Source organism: Copidosoma floridanum, unplaced genomic scaffold (assembly GCF_036245765.1).
Source record: "Copidosoma floridanum isolate Cflo_tuat_1 unplaced genomic scaffold, Cflo_Japanese_pri ptg000001l, whole genome shotgun sequence".
Classification (NCBI taxonomy): Eukaryota; Metazoa; Arthropoda; class Insecta; order Hymenoptera; family Encyrtidae; genus Copidosoma; species Copidosoma floridanum.
Genome location: NW_028321878.1, coordinates 2,273,110 through 2,295,759, shown reverse-complemented (window position 1 = coordinate 2,295,759; position 22,650 = coordinate 2,273,110). Strand labels below are relative to the sequence as shown.

The 22,650-nt window shown below is 37.1% G+C and overlaps 6 protein-coding genes across 14 annotated transcripts in view; 3 read left to right on the top strand and 3 right to left on the bottom strand.

The window, feature by feature from the left end:
• The first annotated feature begins 232 nt into the window (after positions 1-232).
• LOC106640381 (uncharacterized) lies at positions 233-7,718 on the top strand. Of its 4 annotated transcripts, none has more exons than XM_014354405.2 (10): positions 233-881; positions 3,028-3,210; positions 3,822-4,061; positions 4,146-4,385; positions 4,455-4,550; positions 4,639-4,901; positions 5,002-5,100; positions 5,181-5,451; positions 5,633-5,877; positions 5,969-7,718. In XM_014354405.2, the coding sequence occupies exons 2-10, from the start codon at positions 3,067-3,069 to the stop codon at positions 6,102-6,104; spliced, it is 1,734 nt and encodes a 577-aa protein (XP_014209891.1). In that variant the 5' UTR covers positions 233-881; positions 3,028-3,066; the 3' UTR covers positions 6,105-7,718. The 4 variants fall into 4 exon arrangements, with proteins under 4 accessions (XP_014209891.1, XP_023248471.1, XP_089449836.1 ...); XM_023392703.2 differs by having other exon boundaries at positions 4,143-4,385; XM_089593710.1 differs by lacking the exon at positions 233-881 and adding an exon at positions 2,829-2,912.
• Pp2A-29B (Protein phosphatase PP2A regulatory subunit A) lies at positions 7,633-13,280 on the bottom strand. 3 transcript variants are annotated; one of them, XM_014354360.2, is made up of 10 exons: positions 12,957-13,280; positions 12,533-12,868; positions 11,698-11,889; positions 11,395-11,614; positions 11,149-11,309; positions 10,648-11,075; positions 9,414-9,608; positions 9,105-9,348; positions 8,775-9,018; positions 7,633-8,693 (listed from the first exon to the last, which is right to left on the bottom strand). In XM_014354360.2, the coding sequence occupies exons 2-10, from the start codon at positions 12,614-12,616 to the stop codon at positions 8,689-8,691; spliced, it is 1,773 nt and encodes a 590-aa protein (XP_014209846.1). In that variant the 5' UTR covers positions 12,617-12,868; positions 12,957-13,280; the 3' UTR covers positions 7,633-8,688. The 3 variants fall into 3 exon arrangements, with proteins under 3 accessions (XP_014209846.1, XP_089449826.1, XP_089449827.1); XM_089593700.1 differs by having other exon boundaries at positions 12,961-13,280; XM_089593701.1 differs by having other exon boundaries at positions 12,965-13,280.
• Positions 13,281-13,740: 460 nt separating this feature from the next.
• On the bottom strand, positions 13,741-16,073 carry LOC149375984 (uncharacterized). 2 transcript variants are annotated; one of them, XM_089594316.1, is made up of 3 exons: positions 16,046-16,073; positions 15,860-15,929; positions 13,741-15,664 (listed from the first exon to the last, which is right to left on the bottom strand). In XM_089594316.1, the coding sequence occupies exon 3, from the start codon at positions 15,651-15,653 to the stop codon at positions 13,890-13,892; it is 1,764 nt and encodes a 587-aa protein (XP_089450442.1). In that variant the 5' UTR covers positions 15,654-15,664; positions 15,860-15,929; positions 16,046-16,073; the 3' UTR covers positions 13,741-13,889. The 2 variants fall into 2 exon arrangements, with proteins under 2 accessions (XP_089450442.1, XP_089450448.1); XM_089594322.1 differs by lacking the exon at positions 16,046-16,073 and having other exon boundaries at positions 15,860-15,934.
• Positions 16,074-16,758: 685 nt separating this feature from the next.
• Positions 16,759-18,029, top strand: l(1)G0004 (RNA-binding protein pno1). Its single transcript, XM_014354431.2, has 3 exons — positions 16,759-17,010; positions 17,255-17,344; positions 17,412-18,029. Exons 1-3 carry the CDS (start codon positions 16,930-16,932, stop codon positions 17,940-17,942), a joined length of 702 nt encoding a protein of 233 aa, XP_014209917.2. The 5' UTR covers positions 16,759-16,929; the 3' UTR covers positions 17,943-18,029.
• On the bottom strand, positions 17,990-19,695 carry LOC106640401 (EARP-interacting protein homolog). Its single transcript, XM_014354430.2, has 6 exons — positions 19,547-19,695; positions 19,246-19,471; positions 18,956-19,170; positions 18,697-18,878; positions 18,308-18,601; positions 17,990-18,234 (listed from the first exon to the last, which is right to left on the bottom strand). Exons 1-6 carry the CDS (start codon positions 19,586-19,588, stop codon positions 18,072-18,074), a joined length of 1,122 nt encoding a protein of 373 aa, XP_014209916.2. The 5' UTR covers positions 19,589-19,695; the 3' UTR covers positions 17,990-18,071.
• A 1,266-nt stretch (positions 19,696-20,961) lies between these two features.
• The window catches only part of LOC106640443 (uncharacterized), a 109,735-nt gene continuing 108,046 nt past the window's right edge, over positions 20,962-22,650 (top strand). For all 3 annotated transcript variants that reach the window (XM_089594309.1, XM_089594303.1, XM_089594297.1), the window contains exon 1: positions 20,962-21,094. The gene's annotated coding sequence lies outside the window, so the exon portion shown is untranslated. The remainder of the gene's footprint in view (positions 21,095-22,650) is intronic.

Sequence of the window (22,650 nt, the reverse complement as noted above, 5' to 3'; positions counted from 1 at the left end):
CATAATAAACAGCAGAATTGTATATACATATATATGTGTGGATCGGATCTCTGCGGATAAATACTCTACTGAATTTATTAACAGGCATTGATAATACAAATTCCAGCTATATCAACTATCCACTGATGTATGTATATATATGTATATATGTATATGATTGTAAATCACACAATAACAGACTCCACACAGACACAGCAATGCAAATTATACACACAAATGTAGCACACAGCAGTGCAGCTGCAGTCAAGTCAACTGAGTCAGTCAACTCAACTCAACAGACAGCGAGTTTTATAAGAGTCTGCAGTGTGTTTTTACCTATTTCCAGTGTAGGGTACCTAAAAATAAATGCAGCTATTTATTAGGTACCAATTTAGTATTAAAAATATACAGCACCTCCGCAAAAGTGCACATATCGTCTATTCGTCAAGTTTTTATTTAATTTCGTAACTTTTGTTGAGTTGAGAGTCGTCAGGGAAAGACTCTATTAGTACTCGAATACGTGTGGGAGTGAAAAAAAAGTACCTAAACCCAAGGGCTTACCTTGTGTGTAACTGCTGTTAGTGTTGTTAAAAAAAAAGGAGCAAAGCTTGCACTAGCAAGAAAAATACAGATCAACAAAGTGCTGAACTCTTTCTTTGACGATCTTTTAATATGTAAATAAAGTATTATTTCGACAGCACTTAGATACGAGTGATTGACGTTGCACAAAAGCGAGGACGATAAATTTATTACTATGGCATCGACGAATATTGTTTGCATCTCAGTATTCTGGAAAGTTGGAAAGTTAGCTGTCACACATTGGGGATAAAGAAGCGTGAACTGGCTACTTATATGCCATACGTGTTTTGTTTAACACACAACGAAACAAAAAAGGAAGATAGGTAAGTACAGTTGATTGTTGATGGCTATGATGTAATAGTAACAGCTACTGTTACTTATCATGATACAGCAGACATAGGGCATATGTATTGTGTTAACGCGTATATTACATACATACATACAGACAGACACATTTTATCATTATCACTCTATGACGATATTACTTGTTTGTGCTGCGAGTGCAGCTGTACTCAATTTGCACTCAATATAATATTTGTTCGAGGCTTTAGCTTGGAGGAGCTCCTCTAGGACCTCTAAGACCTCTAAATCTATGTATAGCTAGTTTTTCTATTATTGAAATGAGTACCTAGGCTACCTACTTATTTACCATTTCGGTGTTTAAGCACCTCGGACTCCACAGAGCTAGCCTCAAACAATCTATTGCATCCCAGATAACTGATGGAGTCTAGTTAAAATTAAAAATTTTTATGAAAAAAAAAACCCAGGTTCTTCATTAGTGTAAAATTAATAAAAGGGTTCAGATTCATAATTTTTACGGAATTTATAAGGAATAAAAAATACAGATATACAAAATTCATTGAAGTTTACAGTAAAAAATAAAAAAAAATATAGGTGGGACAACTGTCTAATCATTTAAATTAATATAGCAGATTTTTTTCATTTATGAATAAAGACTTCAGTCTTTCCCTCGTATACGTTATTTTTTTTAAATAACTTCCAATCTGACTAGACAAAAGTAGAGGTACGCGCGGATGTGTTGAGCAATATAAAATACAATGACGTTAAAAGTTCCGATAACACGACTTTTGAAAACGTGCTCCCGCTTAGCTGGATTACTATGTAAATATTTAACTATCTCGATAAACGAGATGCGACGTTTTTTTTATATCCAGTTGGAGAAAAAAAATATCATGAAATGAAATTTTTTAGTCTCATAAATTTGTGCTTCACGTGCTTACGCATAATGTTAAAATTAAATTGATTCACGATCCTGCAAAAAGTGCAATTACACATCTTTATTTCTAATTGACATTAAATAATATGATGATTGCTTCCGTTTTTACGAAACACGAATTTATTAAAACTTAATGATGCATCTAATTTATTATATTTGTGATTTAGAAAAAAAGTTACTCAAAATTCATGATAATGAGTAAACTATACATATTTCGGAAATTAGTTTTCAGTTACAGAAGTAAACGTTCAATAGTTGCAACGATTTTTTTAGTGTTATTTTATATTGAAATCGAAATTTTGTATTTCGCGAATAAAAAAAAAATACGCGTAGTGCACATTTAAACAGTACATTTAATTAACAAGATCAAACTAGTTTTTACTGGCACTTTTTATTCGTTCAGTGACTTGCTGCCGTGAACAAGAGAATAATTTTACGATTCATCATTACAATAGAATGAAGTGAGTGACCGACCTTATTTTACTAGCACATCTTATTACTAAAAAATTCTGGATGTTTTTGTGTTTCGATCTATTAATCAATTAATTTTTTTTTTTGCAATCTCGCTCAATACTGCAGAATAATAAAACACAAATCTGAACAAAATACTTTACGCAATTGTAATACTTGTATTTTAAGCTTGTCAATACTTAATCTTCGAATCTCTTTTTTTCGTTTCAGATATACATATATTAATTGTTTAATTTCGACCGTGCCATTAGGCATTTTTCAACATTTGTGGAAATCCGAGACAGATCGAAAGTAACAAAGTTTAACGCGTAACTTTTATTGGTTTCTCTCGTACCGCGCCCGGAAAATATAATCTTCCCTTCTCGCAGCGAGGCAAATGTATTTTTTTTTTCTCTCTCTTTGTACTTATTTCCACATTCACAAAAATAACAAATGCAGTGCCTGAGTCAGAGACATTACCAATTTGTCTATCGCCTCGCAGCGATAAGACGACAATTTAACTATTTCCACATTCTAATGATATTCTAACACCAGTCGAGTGTTTTCAGATAGCAAGCGTAGACGAAAAACGTATATTTCACCGCCTCCAACTGTCGCGACACGAGAAATTATCAATTCGTGTGTGAATAACACACGACTAACACATGTATACACTACTGTAGAAAGAAAGCATATATAACAACAACCCTGTTAAGAACTGTTGTTTTTGGAGTTAAGCACAGATAAGTAAGGTCGAAAATTTTAAATTTTTTTATTTTCAGGCGGCTGCATCAGTGCAGTCGGTCGGAGCTCCGTCGACCATGGAACAGATGATAGCTTTAAGTACGCATAACCCGCTCTCTTTGCTGATGGTTAATTTGGGGATGATGTCGTGGAACGACAGTTGCGGCGAAGAAAACTGTTCCGGACACGGCGAGTGCCACAACGGCACCTGCCTCTGCGAGGTATATACCGATGATGCTCAAACTCTTTCTCTCTCTCTCTCTGCGCCGTTTCATTTGAAATTTGTATAGACCAAAGAAGAAATTTTTCAAAATCACGTAAATCCGATTGTCGTATAAAATTATTGTCCGTTATTTTGTACGACGCAACGTTTTTTGCCCCACCACAAGTCACCGCGAGCCTATATATCGGCCAGGTTTTTATCGCGGACGCTCAAACGTTCATCGTGTCGCTGATGATTGATGCCACTCGCGAGTGCACTTGCACCGAAATGTGTGTCATGAAAAATTCAAAGCACGTGGTTTATCACGAATTAAGAACGTTTACAAACACTCTCGAGAGAGGCGTGTGACCATCTCGATCGACCTTCTTCTCTGATTTCTCAATCTTTCGACGCTTTACTCTCGAGAGCGTAAAAAACTTTACCGGTCTAATATACGCGATCGTGGTATCACATTATTTTTAACTGGCGTTTGAAAATCGATACACAAACTCGAGGAATTCAGCGTTGTGAATAAAAAATTATGTAACAACATGAGAAAAATGTCTCACAAAACATGATTATGGCATCCGAGAGAGTTTTACGATATAACAAGTACATGTACCCATGCAGATCGAGTTCGACGGGTCGCGCTGTCACGCGCCAAATTTCAGCTACTACGTAGCCTTCGCCAGCATGTTCTTCATCCTGGCGTTCATCTGTCTCGTTCAGCTGATCATGTGTATCATAGCCGAGTGGAAGAGGATGAAGACACCTTCGTTCCTCAGTGCCTGTCGCGTCACCACCCAGAAGGTCCTCTACTTCGTCGTCTTTCTCGCTTCGCTCATCCGCGCTGCTTACTTCACTTCCGCGGTGAGTTTCACTTTTTTTTCTTTTTTTTCAACGTTATATACTATTTACGCATAAATCGTACAATGTACTTTTTCACCGCAGCAGACCACGTACAAGCCCGGCTGGTCCAGAAGCTTGGACTCCGCGTACTATCCCCTGGTGACGAGCGGCTTTTCCTGTATCGTTTGCTTCTGGGCCGAAAAGTTCCACCTGCGAGACGTGTGCACGGAAAAACCACAGTTTCTCTCAAAGTCGTTCCTCGCCTTTGTCGTCTACAACTTCCTGACCTACTCCCTTTTGGTGATCGAGCTCGCGACCGCGTTTATGTTCGATCCAAAGGACCAGGTGAGCTCATTTTTTGCGGATACCCTCGTACCCTCGAAAATCCCGTTCATGTGATTAATTGATCCACAGAATCAGTTCACGCAAATTTTCAACGGCTGCTACGCTGTGCTGCTCTTCATCGTTCTCATCTTCTTCATCATCTACGGAGTCGAGGTGTTTTTTAAGGTGAGGCCACCTGTCATCTACAAACATGTAAAAAAAATTAAAAGATATGCATTGAAAAATTTTTTTTTCTTCTTTTTTCGTGGTGCAGGTTCGTGGTAGTTTTATAGGCGACAGCAAAGTGATTTCGATCACAACGAGTAAAAGGACTCCCGATGATCCTTGCGCAACAGGGGAAGAAGAGGATGACGCGACAACAGCAAAGTTATTCCAGTGCTCGTGGAATGTAAAACAGCAGGTGAACACTTCGCAACTGCATCAGTCGAGGCTTGGTCTCCTCTCCCAAGCCTTCATGCTCTTTGTGGTCGTTGCTTTCTTGCTTAGCAAGACTTTGAGCGAGTTTTGGAGATCAAAGTACGATGAATATTGTTTAAAGCATTTTTTCAGGGTCATTTTACCTTGGTGAATCATTCACTTATTTGTTCTTGTAACATTTTTTTTTTTTTTTTTTCAGAGTTCCACTGTCCAGTAGAAACTGGCACGACCTGGTCTTTCGGGTAATTGAGGTTGGTGTCATCATGTGGTTTCCCTGTGTACTATGGAACTGCATGTAGTAAGTATTAATTGAAATTGCTCAAATACACTGTAGCTTAAGTACAAAAGTATAAAAACAATGAAATATTTGTTTTCCAGCCCCGAGCAGCTATGGATCCTGAACCCTCGTCGAATCTTGTATAAAAGGGACCAAGCCAAGAGCTCCAAAGAAATCGAGCTGCAAGAAAAATCAACGACCCAGTCCGAATCAAAACCTCTGACTGATGCTATCTCAACCACCAGTAGCGCCGACTGTTGGATTTGTTATGATAGCGAGCGGCAGGACGCCGGTCCATTGATACAGCCGTGCCGATGCAGCGGTGACGTAGCCGCGGTGCATCACGACTGCTTGCGCCGTTGGCTCGTCGAGGTACGTATATACATACATCGATAATAGTCTTTTCACATCCGTTGCTGTTACATCATATTTAGCTGACAGCTACAATTGACAATAAACGCTGATTTATCGCGTAATACGTTTTTCAAAGAATTCGATCATCTCGGTAGTTTTTTTTTTTTTTTTATTTCTTACACGTTAAACGATTTTACAGAGCTCGACAAATATTGACAATCTAACGTGTAAAGTGTGCGGCTCGCGTTACAAAGTTGAACAATCGAGCCGATTTGACTGGCAGAGTAACTTACTACTGCGCTACTGGCTGCAAACAATTGGCATCGTTACAACAATGTGCGGCTCGTTCGCCATTGCTTGTACAATCATTCAGTTGGTTGAGAATTCGTACGCGAAAATGTCTGCGGTAGCCGCTGCTATTATCATCATATACATTTGTTTCAAGTGAGTCTTTTATTTTTACCAACAAAATCATAAACTTTTTTACATCAAAACATCAATGCACAAATTATTACAATTGTGTTTTTTTACACAGATTTTTAAATGTAAACATAGCAGTGGCCTGTCAGAAAGCCAAAATATTGTCCTTGAACATTATCAATGCAGAAACCGTCGCGGAAGCTCAGCTCTCAACGATTAGTCGTAGTGTCTCAGTCACCTTGGCAAAATAAGAGGACTGAAAAAATAGTAGACAAGATGATAATGATAAAATACTGCTAAGGTAATTATTAATTGCATAAAGTGCGATTCCACATGACTGAAGTATAACAATGAGCGCCTGAATTTTTATATTTGAAAGAAGAGAAGATGCTTATGTACAGAGCGCTTGAGTAATTCAGTTTGACAATTTGTAAAATGCATTTTTTTAAATGTATTGATTAACTTGACTTGGGGATTGAAAGTTACAGCAAAATTTATTTGCCAAGAGTTATTTCATTTCACATGAAATTTTTAAGCTGTTACGACAAAATGGACTGTTTTGACTATTTTTATACTCTGTACGCTAGGTATTTTAAAAACTTTAGCTCATAAATGATATTCTAAGTCAATAAATAATGCAAAACTGCTAGTCTATACATTTCTTTTTTTTTTTTTTTTTTTTTTGTAACATTACATAATTTGTTAGCTGTTTATGAGGGTATTTATTATGAATACAAATTTCAAAGGTGCATACAAGTATCAATTTTTCAACTTTCATAACAAATTCAGCAGTTTCTAATTATCAAATCGCCAAATAGGTAAACCTGTTGCAAATATCATCACAAATAAAAGGGATATGTACATCAATGGTTGTACATACATTCCGTTTTTAAGATTTTTAAATTTTTCACAATAAAAAATAAAACTTTCACATCCCGAGTAGGTGTGCTTTTTATGATCAAACAATAGGTACATTAGATTGCTAAAATAATAAAATACATAAGTAAAAAATATTTAAATCGAAAGAATAGTAAAATAGTAGTTTTCCTACGAGTTTGAAAAGTCTCTGTTTGCGAACCGAGAGGTTTGCGGCCTGAGCCGAAGGCGAGGGACGTAACGAGGTTCGTAAAGGAGACTTTTCGAACGAGTTCCGGAAAACTGCTTTTTCGCCCGAGGAAGTACCAGCCTCCCCAAATCACTCGAGGGTGGAAAAAGGATTTTTATATTCAATACACGACTAATACTTGCTATAAACTTTTAAATTTACATTTTTTTTTCTAGAATTCATTTCGTATTTAGGTGTCTAAGTGTTGAAAAATTATTTAAAAATAAAAGTAAGTTTACTAACAAAAGCATAACTACAGTGTTGCTGAAAAGCATGATTATAAAAAGTAATGGAATCATTACAATGATTATATAATTTGTGATACCATGTTCTACGTTAGAATGTGATTGTATAATTTTATTCAAAAAAAATTGATGTGTTAATAAATTTAATGTCATTAAGTAAGGGAATATGTGATGCAAAGATAACGTGTGTGTATGCCAAAAGAGCCAAGAAAACGTGAAAATCGTGATAAGATATGTATAAGTAGACAATAAGATATAAAAAAAAAAAAAAAAATAACAAACAAGTACTGATTGAAAAACTGCTTTCAGCATAATTTTTATTCTTTATAAATTTCAAGTCAATTGAATATCAATTGAAAGTATGAATAAATATGTAAAATCTTAAATGTGTAATTAATGTTAGAAATAAGGGGAAATAAAGACACCTCGTTTTTCTTATCTCTACTGTATTTCACATACTCAAAATTATTTTAAAAGAATACAGAATATTGTACATATTACAGTTCTTAAAAATAAAACTAATAAAAAAAAAAATAAGTTATTCAAGTGACTTCGCCAAAATCATTTACTATTGTTGGGTATTATAACGATCTCTAGATTAATATTTCAACAAATTGCTAACACAAATTGTAGTTTATGAATTTTTGGGTTTACTACATCGATAAAAATTTATTTATCGTCATTCTACAGAGATCACTAAAGATAATTGATTTTTTTGATGTCTAAAACGTAGAAATATTCTTAGTAAAAACAAAGAATATATTGATTGTTTATAAATTTACAAAAACTAAGACAAAAAAATTTTTTGTATAGAAAATGATGGTACTTTATTTTAATCATTTTCTACTCTATATGGTTTTGTATAAAATTTCATGTTAATCCACATTGATAAGCATACATGCACCAAGAACAGAATTACCATTAGATATTTTAGTATTTGATTTTAAAAAATAAAATTTTTTGTTTAAAGTCATAGAAACAAATAAACTACGTGCTTAAAATACTTTTTCCAATAAAATTTTTAATTTTTTTTGACTTTCGTTTTGAAGAATGCTGTCATACATCTCACATGATTTTTTTCTAAAGTAACTAAAATCTTAAAGTTACATTTTATTTTATTACTCGTTCAGATAATTACTTAAGTATGTATGAGATACAAGTTACGAGTTTTAATCAGATATCGAATAATTTGATGATTATAGACATACAAATACGACAAAACTAAAGAGTCGTGCAGTGTTCATACTCTACAGTTTCTACATCAATTTCGATTGTTCGTACTCGGTTTCTCTACACGACATATTGTATTTGACGTGTTTCCTTTGGGAAATGGTTTTATTCAAGTGGAAACAGTGTGATGGTATATTATTCTAAAAATTGAAGTTCTTTAGTTTGAATTGTTTATTACTCCAATTGTTTTAAAAAGTGTCAATTCTCTCAAAATTGGGTACGTGATAAATGCACTCAGTGATTTCATTTTTCAATTTAAGCTGAAAATAATGAAATAAACTAATAAAACGAGGGCAAAAATCAAAAATTTTCGTTTCGACAAATTTATATACAGAAATTACCAGCAATTCCAGCGATAGCTTCTGATGCGAAATATTTTACATCGGCATCGGCGTCAGCATTTAATTTATCAAGAACTGGTTTAACCTGGCTTTGTACTGCATTCGGCTTTAGGTACGGTCCAATACGTTGAAGAGTTTTCGCGACGTTAAATCTGACATTTGCTACGTTATCGTTAGCCATGGCTATGACCGTTGGCAGCATGACATCAGTCGTTATGTCAGGGCCACATACTTCAGCCAAAACCTGGAATTTTTTATGGTAAAAATCAAAATAACTCCAATAAGGCGATAGATCTGATGATAAATAAGAAAAAACGACAAAATTCATACGTTAATACAGAATAAGCATGTCATTCTGTGAAGATAATTTTGATCTCGGGACATAGCCAAAACTTTGGGAATCACGGTGTTTTGTGCCCATTCAGGGCCGAATTTTTCAACCAGCTTCTTAAGATTCAATGTTGCTGCTTCTCTGATGGCAAATACGTGATCAACCAACCAAGTCATGCACAAAGAGTTTAATTTTTCATCAAAGAATTCTACTCCTAGTTGGCCTGCTAATAAAGGCATATATCTGAAAAAAATGTACGGAAATCAATAAATTGACACATTTTGGATTATTCTTCATCAATAACTTACTCAATAATGGCGAGTCGCACTCGCCATTTGGTATCTTCTGCAAGCTCGACTATGGCTGGTAAGAGGGATTGCGAAAGTTGCTGAATACCAATAACTTCATTCACGCAGTCCAAGTTACTAATTATGTTTAAACGCACCTCAGGACATTCGTCTTTGAGTTGAGATAAAAACAATGGTAACAAGTGCTCGATTGTGCTAAAAGGAATTAAAATAGGGTCTTATAGAATCTTATCTAATGAATAAGAACAATAATAGATAAAGTCACGTTTTCATAATATTAATACTATGTACCTAGTTGACCGGTAATAGTTCATTTGTCCCGTGATTCAGATTTTCTATGACAAAAAAAAAAAAAAAAAAAAAAAAAAAAAAAAGTGTTGGACAATAAATTTCTTGAATCGTAATCTATAGATCAGCCCGGATCTAAGATAACGAAAAATGTTTGTTTCCACTTTTATAGATGGAAAATTAACGTAATATTTAATTGATGAAGTTCATAAATCACTCTTCACAGCTTTGACAGTTCACAAAACTTTTTTTCTTGTTACGTTATGTTACAAGACAATAGCTTTCACTTCAATTCTTATGCACTAGTTCATTGCCAAGAGCATCGAGATATACTGAGCTCAGTTCAAAGCACGCGCTTAGAAGATACCCGAAGTCTTCCGCGTTACAAAACTTTTTTCGCGGTGAAATGTCGACTAACCAGCTGACCAGACGGAAACAGAAAAGTGGGGTGTTGACATTATTAAACCGCTCAGTGATAATATAGCCATTCTAATTTTGATCATCCATTGTCTATAGCATTTAAGCCTTTGTTAGCATTGGCAAGTTTAATAAGTGGAATTAAGAATTTTGATTAAATTTTTTTTTTTAAGAAATGTATGAAGACACAAACATGAGTGTTATTGTTAAGCAATTTAAAATTAGAACTTCACATCTTGTTTGATCACCGGGTTGATATATATCTTATAGATCGACAACTATGCGCAGTAATAAATCGAACGATTGCGTAATGTGTTTACAAGAGCGTATTAAATATAAAAACTTGTCTATAGAATAGTTATTCTTAATGAATCAATTGCATATCAATGTCGTACTTTTTGCCTACAACTATATAAGTATACCTATCTACTTGTGTTTGATGAAAATATTGAGATCGCAATGAACTGTGAATCACAAGTTTTTCAAAAAAGCCATTTATGCTCTTTTACCTCTATTACGAAATACTCACTTCATTTTGCCTAGAATGGGACTTAAGCCCATGATAACGCTGGCCAAAGCCGATTTGACGTGTTGGTTGGGATCGGCAACGAGATCCTTGACGTAGGGCAATATGTTGGACATGATGATGGATTCTTGATAGAAGGGATCGAGATTTTGGCAAAAGTCGCGCACCTTGTCGGCAGCAGCAGCGCGCACCTCGGCTTCGGTATCCTTGAGCAGCAGCTGGAATGCCTGGACGAGGTCAGAGCGCGTTATATCGGGGCCAACGGCTTTTTGGAGGTCGGTGAACTTGTCGGCGACCATGTAGCGCACGCGCCACGACTGGTCGTTCGCACACTGGCGTAGAGTCGGCATTACCAACTGTTCAACATCCTCTTGCTGTAGCAGCGTGGCAATGCTAACACAAGCTTCCACAGCTAACAAACGCACTGAGTCCTAAACAAGAAGCTTTACTTAGTTGGTTGTCTATTAATTAAAATGAAATGTCAGTGCCGTTTATTGGGTTTACCTGTTCATCCTGAGCCAATATTACAAACATGGCAATCAAGTCTGACTTTAAGTATTCATTTTCCACGACTTTAGCGAATTCTCCTAATTTGGCAGCTGCTGAACGACGCACCATAGGTGTGTCATCTTGACACAAATTACGGAAGTGATTTCTCAGGTCACCTGTACAAAATTAATGCAATATTAATATGATATTGATTAAATGTTAAATAAACTAAGAATTTTCAAACGAGGAATGCCCAAGTACCTTTGATGTGTTGACTAACACGAGGATAACAAACACTAAACAGTCCACAGGCAGATGTCCTCGAGGTGAACCAGTCACCAGATGCCAAGCGTTGCACTAATGGTACAAAATGCTCTTCCAAATCGGCTGGGCTGTGCTGGCCAGCGATATTTCTAAGCGATTCTACAGCTTTATCTCTAACAACAGTTTCTTCCACGGTGGCCAACGATTCTAAGGGGGGCTAAAAAGAGCAATGTAACATTACAATAAAACAATAGATTTAATAACTTTATAAAATGTACGAAATGAAAAAAAAATGCTTACTAATAAACAGTGAACGTGTTCTGGTCCACCAACAAGTGGTGTGAAAGTTCCCAGCTGTTCTGCAAGAGCCAAGAGAACCTCATCTTCATCGTAAATTGTCTCTGTCAGGAAAGGTATGAGTTCCAAACGAGTTCTTTCAACACCAAGAGCCAAAGCAATGGTGGATAGTTTCTTAATAGAATTTAACCGCAACTGAAACGAAACGACCATTGAAATGTAGTAAGTAGTAGTAAAGTAGTGAAAAACCTAATTATTTTGCTCATTATGGGTGTAAATACTCCATGCAGATTGTCAAATTAAAAAATTACTCATTTAAGATTCTCATCACATACAGCAAAAGCTGATTATTACAGACTCATTAAGTTTACCTACACCTATAGTCAACGGTAATTAATTTTTTATGATAAACAAAACTATTGGGTACACAAAATCTCCAACCTATGATGCGAAGTTTCTTGTTAGAAATAAAAATGGAAAAAAAGGTTAAAAACAATGAACCGAGCTCGTGTAATATACTTAGTATCAACAATAGGCTTGTAGCTTGATGGAGCTCCGATTTCAATCACCATCAACTAAGCCCGAGAAGATCGTCACATCACTGTCAATCTACACCTACACACTAATATAATAAACTCTATTGAAATAAAAACTTAGATTAGTTGAACCTGACACGGCAATAGGTACAGCAACAACCGAAAAAAAAAAGATCAAAACCCGCGCGGGCGGAATCAGGTGGACATAAAAGTGTACGCGCGTATCCGGCAAAACGGCCTTGACGAATGCACTCGTTCCAACATCTGCAGGAACTAGCAAGAGCTGACGCATAAATGCTCACCTGGACATCTTCGTTCTTGAGCTCGTCGATGAGCACAGCTATGGGGTAGAGGCTATCGTCGGTGGTCGAGTCGCTAGCTGCCATTTTGCTACTGGCTCTCCTCCGCCTGGCGCCGCTTCACACCCTCTACACTACACTCTCTTTCTCTCGCTCTCCTTTCCTAGCGGATGCGGAGTCCTGGCCAGCAGGTACAATATACCTAGCACTAGCACACACTGTTTTTGTGTGAGAGAGAGAGTACGAGGATAAGTACACCGCGCGCGCGATCCGTCAGCTACTTACCTATAACTCCTATAAGCTTGTATCGTATCGCTCCGCCTTTGATGCCCCCGCTGCCTGTTGATGAATATAGGAAGTAAATATATAGATATGTAGGTACCTGCAGGAGGCAAAGTAAAAATTATAAAATAATAATTTCACATACCTACCAACCTATTATGTTATATACAAATAGTGATTCCTCGACTTCCTTCTTCCACCTGATCTTTAGGTTATAGTGCAATTTCTCCCTTCTGAACCTCTTTCTCGAGTTCGAGAATGAGAATTTGGAAAAGGAATTTTCAAAACCGTTTTGTTAATGTGTGTGTGTGTGGGTGTGCTTCTTCTGCCCCCAATCCCCAACACCGCTCAAAAGAGGTTCTTGCAAAATAACAACAAACCGTGAATCTTATGGTCAGAGCATATTCTCTGAATTGATTGTTGATCGTAAACGCATTAACCTTATCAACTAATGGATATAGGAGGTACTTTTTCTTTTCTATTTTTAGCTTTGAAAAGAAATAGAGGATCAATTTGACGTCAACTGAAGCGCCAATTGCCAATGTGAATGTACGTAAGGTTGTGAATTCTGTAAGCTGTGAAAGTAGGCTCTCGAACATCAACGCCCTCACCTTCCTATCTTTCTACATTGTGTTAAAAATTTGAAACTCTCAAAGTAGGCAAGTTAGGTTTTTAAATCCTATAGTGTGAAAATGCAATGGTGATGGTGAATTGGTGATTCAGCGGACGATATGACGAATTGACCAATGGCCGACATTAGCCACCTGGCGATTGATTTTCGAATTTGTTTGCTTGTGAAAACTGAAAACTGCAATGCAGATTAGAAATTTTTTAACTACGTACTTAAGTAAAGTTAATGTCTAACGTTAAAAATAGTAATTAAATTGCACATGGTTAAAAAAATAGTCATTTTTATTTTTTAACGCTTATTCTATCGGTATGGACGTATAAATATGTACAAATGGCTTTGTGTAGAACTATTACATAGTTAATACTAAACGCATCAAGTAAAGTAAAATACTTGCAAATATTTTTACAATTGACTTAACATTTCTATACGAAACATTTGTATTATGATTCAGCAATCTTGTTCAATATCTGTGTCTGTTACTATCCTTCCTTCTTTCTCTTTTAGATGATAATAAACGGCAAATAGCTTTCTCATTTTGTCAGGCCTCAGATAATTATTATTCATGGTATTGAAGTACTCCAAAGAATTGGAAGTAATAGATGCAGGTATCCCCAACAGCTTCAGGGCCAAGTTGGCCAGCTTAGTATGAGTTCTTCGTGCGAACCCCCAGTAAGTTTTGGCTGTCACGTTTTCTTTTAGATTCAGACTTTTGAAAATTCCCTCCTCATTAACATACGCCTGCAAACTTTCCAAGCCCTCGGCGTCCAAAAAATTCAATAAAAACTCCTCGACTTTGTTCATCTGTTCACCAGTGAGCTTTTGCCCTCTATAGGAAGGGTGTAAATAATTTGCAACAAGACCATGAATGATCAGAGCTTTGTTCCGATATTCTATTATTTTTTCTAGTATGTCTGATTCATTGCAAGGCATCTGCAGACTTAACCACTGCTCTGCTGCATCAGCAATACTGGATTTGGGTGTGCGGCACACAGTGCTTAAATCAGTAACCAAGTCCATAAGATTGCTGCAGTACTCAATTTTGCGAATAAAATCCATATCAAAGAAGTTATTCTTCAAATCTTTAGTAATCTTATATTCATTACTATCGCTAGATAGTACCGTCTGAATCATATCAATATTGCTGTTGCAAAATTGAAGCATATACTTGATACTCTCCCAACTTGTTTCGTTACATAGCTTTTTCTCAAGTTCACTTGCTTTAAACGTAATATTACAGTGCTTTAAAGTTTTACATAAAATATTCATAAAATTTGGAGTTGCGCAATCATTTATAACATTACTCAAAATTTGCAAGTTGCAAGGAAATTGCCACAAGTCGTCATCTTTGTCCAACTTCAAGGTAAAATCATTACCTAATATGACTGCATACACTTCTGTTTTGAATTGATCAGTAGCTTCCATTACACATGACTTTGTGATATCCGTGAGTTCTTGCATGCTGTCCCTGCTATTAATTGACAACTCATAATTATCCATGAAAATCGTTTCGTTGGCCTCAGTCTTGAGCATAACAGTTATGGTCTTTGGATTACCAATCTGCGTCTTCCATCCATCTATCATTAAGATAGATGTCGGACCGACTTTGGTGTCCTTGCAAATTTTGGAATACACAGTGTCAAGCAGAGGTCCAGCAAGATTCTCACTTGTGATGGGCTTAAATTTTGAATTCAAGGTAGTACAGAGCTTTTTAAAGTACGGAGATTCGGCAATAGAGAACGGTATGTTGCAACCAATGAAGAATTCGGACAAAACGATGTCTAATTTGTGATCTGCGCTAACTGGTGGAATAGGCTTTGGGTCTTCCTCGAGGTCCTGATCATCTATGATGAAAGAGTACGATATTTCCCCCGTCTGATCTTCATTGTAGTTCAACGAGTCATCCATGTCAATGAACGTGATGGTCGTCGAGTTTTCCGGGGTGATGATCTTGGTGATCTTGCCAATATCCAAGTCAGTGTCGTTCACTTCCTCGTTGTTGCTCTCGAAGGAGCAGACCCTTCGGTGGGCGGTCAGACGCTTCGAGGCAGTATTGCACAGGACCTTACTACATAGGATACAGTAGGCTGCGTTGACGGTGCGGTGAGTTGTCTCGCAGTGCTTTAGCACCCGGCGAAAACCCTGACTCCAGACATCATGCTTGGGCCGACCTGGTGGCCCTTTCTCCACCTTTTTCTTTGGCATCGGTGGCATGACTTAACAACCTAAAAAGCATAAATAACCACATTGGAGAGACTCGAATCGACATGTCCAATAATGATAATACAGTCGTCGGCGAAATGTGACCCGTGCAAACGAAGAGTGAGTACTCAACTGCACGTTTTTTGAACGTTACATTTTGTTATTGCTATTTTCTACGCAGTATAAATCTTACGTATACAGTGCGATGGGTACTTTACCTCTGACAGACCGGTTACGCGTACAGCGTACTTGTGTATTGATACTCTAACGAGGTAGATAGTAGATGCACTTTACGTAAACAACAGAAAGTAGACATGTATGTTTTTACTTGCACTTCAAAAATAAGTAGGGTATTTTATGAAAAAAAAAAAAAAGTAATGAAGTTTTTAAAAAGACAAGGTTACCTGGTTAGAAAAATTAGACCTAACCAAGATATATATATGCCCAAGCGTGAAAATTGAGGATATGTCATATGTCTGCAATGCTCTGCATCTGCACTTATGCGTTTCACATGTATGTACAGTCAGTGTGGAACTTTGTTCTGTCCCAGACCCTATTATTGAACAACACTTCACGCCATAGTTCCGAAATAAGGTCCAGGATAGATCAGAGTTCAACTGAGTGTACAATAAGGGTTTGAAAATAAGGAAACGCTTCGTTTCGGGATATATTGTGGAAATTGGACTTAAATAGGTATAATGTGAATGATATTTTTTCAAAGGAAATTCGTCAACATAAAGTAGCCATTAAATTTTGATTAAAAAAACAAACAAGTTAAAAAAAAATTCTAAGCATGTAAAGTACCAGGGACACGGGACGGTAGTGCTTAACTGGGCAGCTCTGAGCGACATCCATTTTTCATCATTAAAATGCATTAAAATGTCTTGAGAGATCTTTAAAGACGAAAATTAGATTGCACTTATAAACCGACACCAATTTATATTAGGCACCTAATATCTCTAGCAGGCTATGCATTGCTAAGCCGAATACAACTACTAATGTTAATTTAATAGAATAATTTCGAAAATGCCGTGTGCGACCAGTGACTGCCACCAGTGCGACGTGCGACGTGCGACCGACACGCCGCGCGCAGCTCCTACCCCCAACACATATATATATATACATAAATAATCTACGTATTATCACGTGTGCGAACTTCACTTTACGTGGACATACTTCATTTGAAAGAGTAGCGTTTTTCTTTAAAATTCCTAACCTTATATCCACGTAATTACGTGGATTTGGTGCGAATAGACACAGCGTAATACGTAAATAATAAGCCTTCAAAATGGTGAGCGAAAAAATTGTGGAATCTCCGTCAGAAAACAAGGCAAACAAAAGGAAACACAACGATGATAATCAGATGGAGGTATGTTTATCTAAGGTTATGTTCATAGAGTACATAATACAAGTTTACCTCGTCATATTTTTGTTGATTAATTTTTTTAAAAGCAAATAAATAGAGATTTCGTACTCACATGGTCGTTTTTACATAATAAACAAATGTTTGGCGTATCATTTTAAGGAATACGAATTATTTACTTGACCTTTTTCTAAGGTCTTTAAAAGATGTATTATTTGTTGTTGTACTAAGTGTTGATTGTATTTTTAAGGTTGAAGTTGTTAATGGCATTGAAGGCAAATCCAAGTCCAAACCTTCATCAAAAAGGGCTAAGAATGTTGAAGGAAACGAAGTACGCAAGGTAGGTATAATTTTTGTTGAAAAACCAATTGTGATGATACAACTTAAATTTTTCATACTTTTTCAAGATCCCAGTGCTACGTCATAGATACACGCCGTTGAAAGAAAATTGGATGAAAATATTCACACCTGTAGTCGAGCACTTGCAACTGCAAATTCGTTTCAACCTCAAAACAAGAAATGTCGAATTAAGGACAGCCCCAGAAACTCCTGATATTTCAAATCTTCAAAAAGGAGCAGATTTTGTTAAGGCATTTCTCTTGGGTTTTGAGATTGAAGATGCATTGGCTCTTCTGCGTTTGGATGACCTGTTCATTGAAACTTTTGAAGTCAATGACGTCAAGCCTCTTTTAAAAGGTGATCACATATCCAGAGCTGTTGGCAGGTTGGCTGGCAAAGGTGGAAGAACGAAATTCACAATAGAAAATGTTACAAAAACAAGGATTGTTTTGGCTGATACCAAAATTCATATTCTTGGCTCTTATCAGAATATTCAGCTGGCTAGGAGATCGATTTGTAATTTGATTCTTGGAAGTCCACCTTCTAAGGTGTATGGACAATTGAGAAACATGGCAAGCCGAATCGCAGAACGGTTTTAAAGGGTATCAAGTAAAATATGTATAAGCAATTTAGGTATAAGCAAAACGTTGTTTATTATTAAGATTTAATAAAATACTCGATCTGTATTAAGTCGAACTTTTTTACCTCATACAAAAATATATGTAAAATCACAATAATATTTGATATTTATACTTTCGCGGCACTTTGTTTAACACTAATCTTCCATCATAACTTAATGATGCAAATGTCCAAGGATCAGCAGATGACCACTCAACAGCATAAACACTGTCTTCATGCTCCTCATATTTAGCTAGAACTCCATCCTCTAATCTTAAATTATATTCAAAATGGTTAAATGATACCATCTTGCAAAAAAATTTTTTTTCAAACAAGTTGAACTTACTTTTCTTTAGTACAAGTTTCTTCCATTGATGCTCCTTCTTCAAGAGAAACTATGTGGCCATATGGCTCTGAAGAAATAGAAGCGACACTAGATAAAATAACACGCGAGTCGCTACTAGATGTAAGCACCAACTGATCATGAAATCGATTGATCCTTATTGACCAAACCCAGTGAGAGTGTTCCATTCTTGACATAACTGGCTTAATAGGACTTCTGATGTCCCAAAATTTCATACTGCCATCATCACCACAAGTTGCCAAATAATATTGTCGATTTGTATTGAAGTCTAAGTCTCTGAAAAATTAGAAATTATATTTTTTTTTCTTTTTCAGTGAAAATAATTTTTTTTTTTTTTTTTTTTTTTTTTTTTTTTTTTTTTTCAATGCCACCTGATAATTTGGGAATGTGCTGACATGATTGACCATGCCGGTTCTTTTGGATTCCGAAAGTCCCAGCTTCTAACGTGATTATCATTTAGTGTTGTAAACTGGTTGCAAGAACTGTGTGGATTCCATTTGCCATTTGTGAATTTTGGTTGACCTTTGCTTGTGAACGTTCCCACAGTAACAACCTAAGATTTTATTAGATATTAAACACTCACAAATTTTCAATAATGGTGCATTATGTATATAAATGAAGTAAATTTACCTTTGGTTGAAAACTCAAGTCCCACAAAACAAAATTATTATCAACAACTGAAACCACTTTTTCACCATCCACTGGGTGATATGCAATGGTCTTTAGATCATTTCCATAAGGCGTTGTGTCAATATCAGCCAGTTTCTGCAGAGGTACTATGTCATTGACATCTTGAGCTGTGGGAATCTTCCACAGAGCTCCTCTCATTTGACACAAGCTATCATCTACAATAAATAGAAATCTAGCAATCCTGTCAGGTATGATACTTTATTCAGAAGACTTTGATGTATAATTTTAACCTGTGAGCGAATTGAAGCATGTTACAAATTTATCTGCATCAGTTGGTGAAGCTTGCAAAGACCAGATTTCACCAATCGGGTGCTGAAATATTTGTGTCTTTAAATTTCCAGTTTCTTCATTCAATTCTACGAGATGTACTTGATTGTTGTTAAATTTCAACGACTGAGTTCCAACTAGAAATCTGACAGCTTCTAACTCTGCAGTTTGTGCAGAGAGAGCTCGAGCCTTGGCAAAAAATTTAAATTTTAGTAAGTAATAATAGTCATGCTGCATATAGTCTCTAAAAGAAAATGAGAGTACCTGAAATTCCAAGCCATAAATAACAGGAGCATCCTTTTCCATGTTGTCTCATTTAAAAATGCAATGAAATACACTCTCTAATCCCTCTGTCAAAACACTTAAAAAACACCCACAATAATATTTCTGTTGACATGACAGGGTAAAGTATTATACAAAGAGGACGCCACGTGTCTCATTTCGTTCCAATAATCCGAATCCGATCCGAGGGTGTGAGAGAGAGAGAGAGAGATCGGGATATCCAAGCCCAAGAGAGCTACATCGAAACTGCAAACATTCAATAATCCAGAAAAAAAATTGACGCGCTGACTGCTGCCTGCATCCTAATAAGGTTTATCGTTTTTGAGGAAATTGAGTATTTTTATATTTCAAGTGTATTCACTCCATCAGCAAACATTGATGTAAAAAGTTCAAATTCGATCGATTTCAAACACGATTCCTGCCACGCGCGAGAGCTTGCCTCGTAGGCAGCTAGATGGAGGTTCAAGTCCAAACAAACCGCGCTCAGCGCGTTGCTCCGTTTTGGCCTTTTCGGAGCAGCAAACATGCAGGGATGCAGGGAGCGCGGGTGTGTATGCACACACACACACGTGTATATAAACAGTCGAGTTTTGAGAGAGAGAGAGAGACTGCCGCACGTGTATGAGTCCGTGGGGCGGAGATTCGAGTTGTGGGACGCAGGGGTCGCAGGGGACAACAGACAGGCAGCTGCTGCTTTGCTGTGGTGTGCTCTCTGTCTGTCCGTGTACCGCCTGTCGCGGGTCGCGAGAGAGCTGCGGACAACAGTCGTTCGTGTGTCGTTGTCGTTGTCGTTTCTCCTCGTGGACCCGACTCCGAAACTGTTAATCCGTACACGTTAGCATCCGAGACTTGCTTATGGGGTCAAAAAAAAAAAACGAAACAAAACGAGCTACAGTACAAAGAATTTATATCTCGGTAGAGCGTGTGTGTACATTCGTTATTGTTACTTCGGAGGATGGCAAATAGGTAACACACTGCTGATGTGATGCTGTTGTACATAATAAGTACTCGGGTACTCGTGGTACACTTATAATTAAGTACGTACAGTTTAAATGTAAGAAGAAAAAAAGAGAGAGAAAACCGGGTTGATCAAGCCGGAGGCCGGAGGATGACGCGAGTGCGTGTGGGCAAAGTGTGTATGTAAAAAAAAACACTTGGCGGATTAAAAGTGATAGACGAAAAAGATAAACAAATCATAAAAGGAAGGAGCAAATGTTGCAGCAGCATAATTATCCTCCTCGGTGTTTTTTATTCGTGCGAGTGTGTATACAACAACCTTTAACACAACACGTATTCGTCACTTTGTACTCTTAAAATTGTTTTCATAATCAATTCTTCTCATCTGGTATGCCTCCAGGTATCGTTTGATTGAACAAAATTTTTTTTTTCTTTTTTTTTTGTTCAAAGCGTTTTTCTTGTGTACGTTTTTAACGGGGTGTACATAGCCAGGGAACACCTGATGTGTGTTGAATACTTAGATGGCACATCGCTCCACAACCCGACGACGATGACGAGAGTACTCTGGTGATGGTGAGTACCCGACTTGTGTTATATACCTCTCGCATCCTACATAGCTACTCACAGTCACGTCAACGTCCTCTGTCCTCTCGCTCTCGCGATGAATTTGTTTTGAATCCACGACATTGGTGCTCCTTCGTGCTCCGTTTTTAATATTTTCGCGTTCAACGGCAGCACATCGCGAATTATTAAAATGTACGTGATATGGTTTTCGAGAGTATCATAGGTATATGCGCGCAATATATACCTGTATGGGCGCGAGAGAGTGCGGACAGGTAGGGTAAAAGAGCAAGGGGGAGAGGGACAGGACTCTCCTTAACTTACTCTCCTCCTGGCAACTGCTCTCCGCTGCTCTGATCTCCGCTTGCGCGCTCCGTTTTGTTATGTGCAGCATGCATGTGTATCGGTATATGTTACGTTGTGTGTGTGGTTATACCTTATTCTTCGTTCTTGTCCTCGCTCTGTCGCGAATGAATGAAACGAGGATGCAGCTGTTTCCTCTTCGACAACCTATAACCTGTATACAATTACGTCCTACTCTAATATCTACTGTGCAACATGTATCGTATATTGGACATGAAAAAATCCTCAAAAATTCAAGTATTTTTGGACCTAAACAAGTGCAGGGCATTTATTTATTTACTTTTTCATGGGATCGATTGTAATATCCATCAGGTATATTAATATATAACTTTTGCGTGGTTGTTCAGAAGGTAGTTTGAGCTTTCGTGGAGGAAAAATTGCGTAAGGACAAGTGAAGGGGATCGACCATACTGTAGCTGCCGTTTAATGTACCCACGTAGCAAAAATGAGACGATTGAGAAAATTAGAGACTCTATTGTAAGTGGGGTATTCCGGGTATAAATGCAGATATCAATTACCTGCAGGGATCAGAGGTATATGCTATGCAGAAAAAAAAAAAAAAAAAAATTTACGCGGTACCCTTCATTTGGCCGTACGATGCTGGCGGGAAAATGGAGAAATGTGTACGGGTGTTATCTTACTTAGGTACCCAATTGAGAAGCTCGCGCTTCTTCACCTCTTTCAAAAAAAAAAAAAAAAAAAAAAAATTAAACAACACAGCTGTACTCCATAATACACAAGAACATGCAGAGGAATAAAAGAACATGAACGTTTACTATCACGTTTCATTTCACACAAAATTTGTTTTTTTTTCTCTCTTTACCTCTAGTTTATCTCATTATTTCGAGTCTTTGCTTGAGAAGACGAGACACACGCAAGTGCGAGGTTGCATGTCGTAAAAGACGCGAGAGAGCGGATGTGTGCCATTTTCGAGGAAGAGGAAAGTGCAGCTGCCGACAATGGTCACTTTTTTGTTTTATCGGTGCGGCATCTATATACATTCGGACAGAGGGAAATAAGATGATTTTGGCTGAGGAGCCGAAAGTGCATGATGTACACCACTACTCTGGAGGGTCAGAGAACTCGGTGGAGGGTTTTCCGGGAACTGCAGGTGAAAATGTGATGGCTCACTCGAAACTGTCGCCAAATTTACTGCGCTCTTCCGTTCGTGAAATACAACTAATATATATACTTTCGGGTCTCTT

Excerpts from the sequence above, each read along its gene's own strand:
- LOC106640381 (XM_023392703.2), top strand. The coding sequence starts at position 3,067 with ATGGAACAGATGATAGCTTTAAGTACGCATAACCCGCTCTCTTTGCTG. Across the intron at positions 4,386-4,454 it reads TGTTCGATCCAAAGGACCAG|AATCAGTTCACGCAAATTTT; the intron begins GTGAGCTCATTT and ends ATTGATCCACAG. Across the intron at positions 4,902-5,001 it reads AGCGAGTTTTGGAGATCAAA|AGTTCCACTGTCCAGTAGAA; the intron begins GTACGATGAATA and ends TTTTTTTTTCAG.
- Pp2A-29B (XM_014354360.2), bottom strand. The coding sequence starts at position 12,616 with ATGGCAGCTAGCGACTCGACCACCGACGATAGCCTCTACCCCATAGCT. Across the intron at positions 11,615-11,697 it reads AACACGTTCACTGTTTATTA|CCCCCCTTAGAATCGTTGGC; the intron begins GTAAGCATTTTT and ends TGCTCTTTTTAG. Across the intron at positions 11,310-11,394 it reads TGTTAGTCAACACATCAAAG|GTGACCTGAGAAATCACTTC; the intron begins GTACTTGGGCAT and ends AATTTTGTACAG.
- LOC149375984 (XM_089594316.1), bottom strand. The coding sequence starts at position 15,653 with ATGCCACCGATGCCAAAGAAAAAGGTGGAGAAAGGGCCACCAGGTCGG.
- LOC106640401 (XM_014354430.2), bottom strand. The coding sequence starts at position 19,588 with ATGGAAAAGGATGCTCCTGTTATTTATGGCTTGGAATTTCAG. Across the intron at positions 19,472-19,546 it reads TTTATGGCTTGGAATTTCAG|GCTCGAGCTCTCTCTGCACA; the intron begins GTACTCTCATTT and ends TTTTTTGCCAAG. Across the intron at positions 18,235-18,307 it reads GAAACTTGTACTAAAGAAAA|ATTAGAGGATGGAGTTCTAG; the intron begins GTAAGTTCAACT and ends ATATAATTTAAG.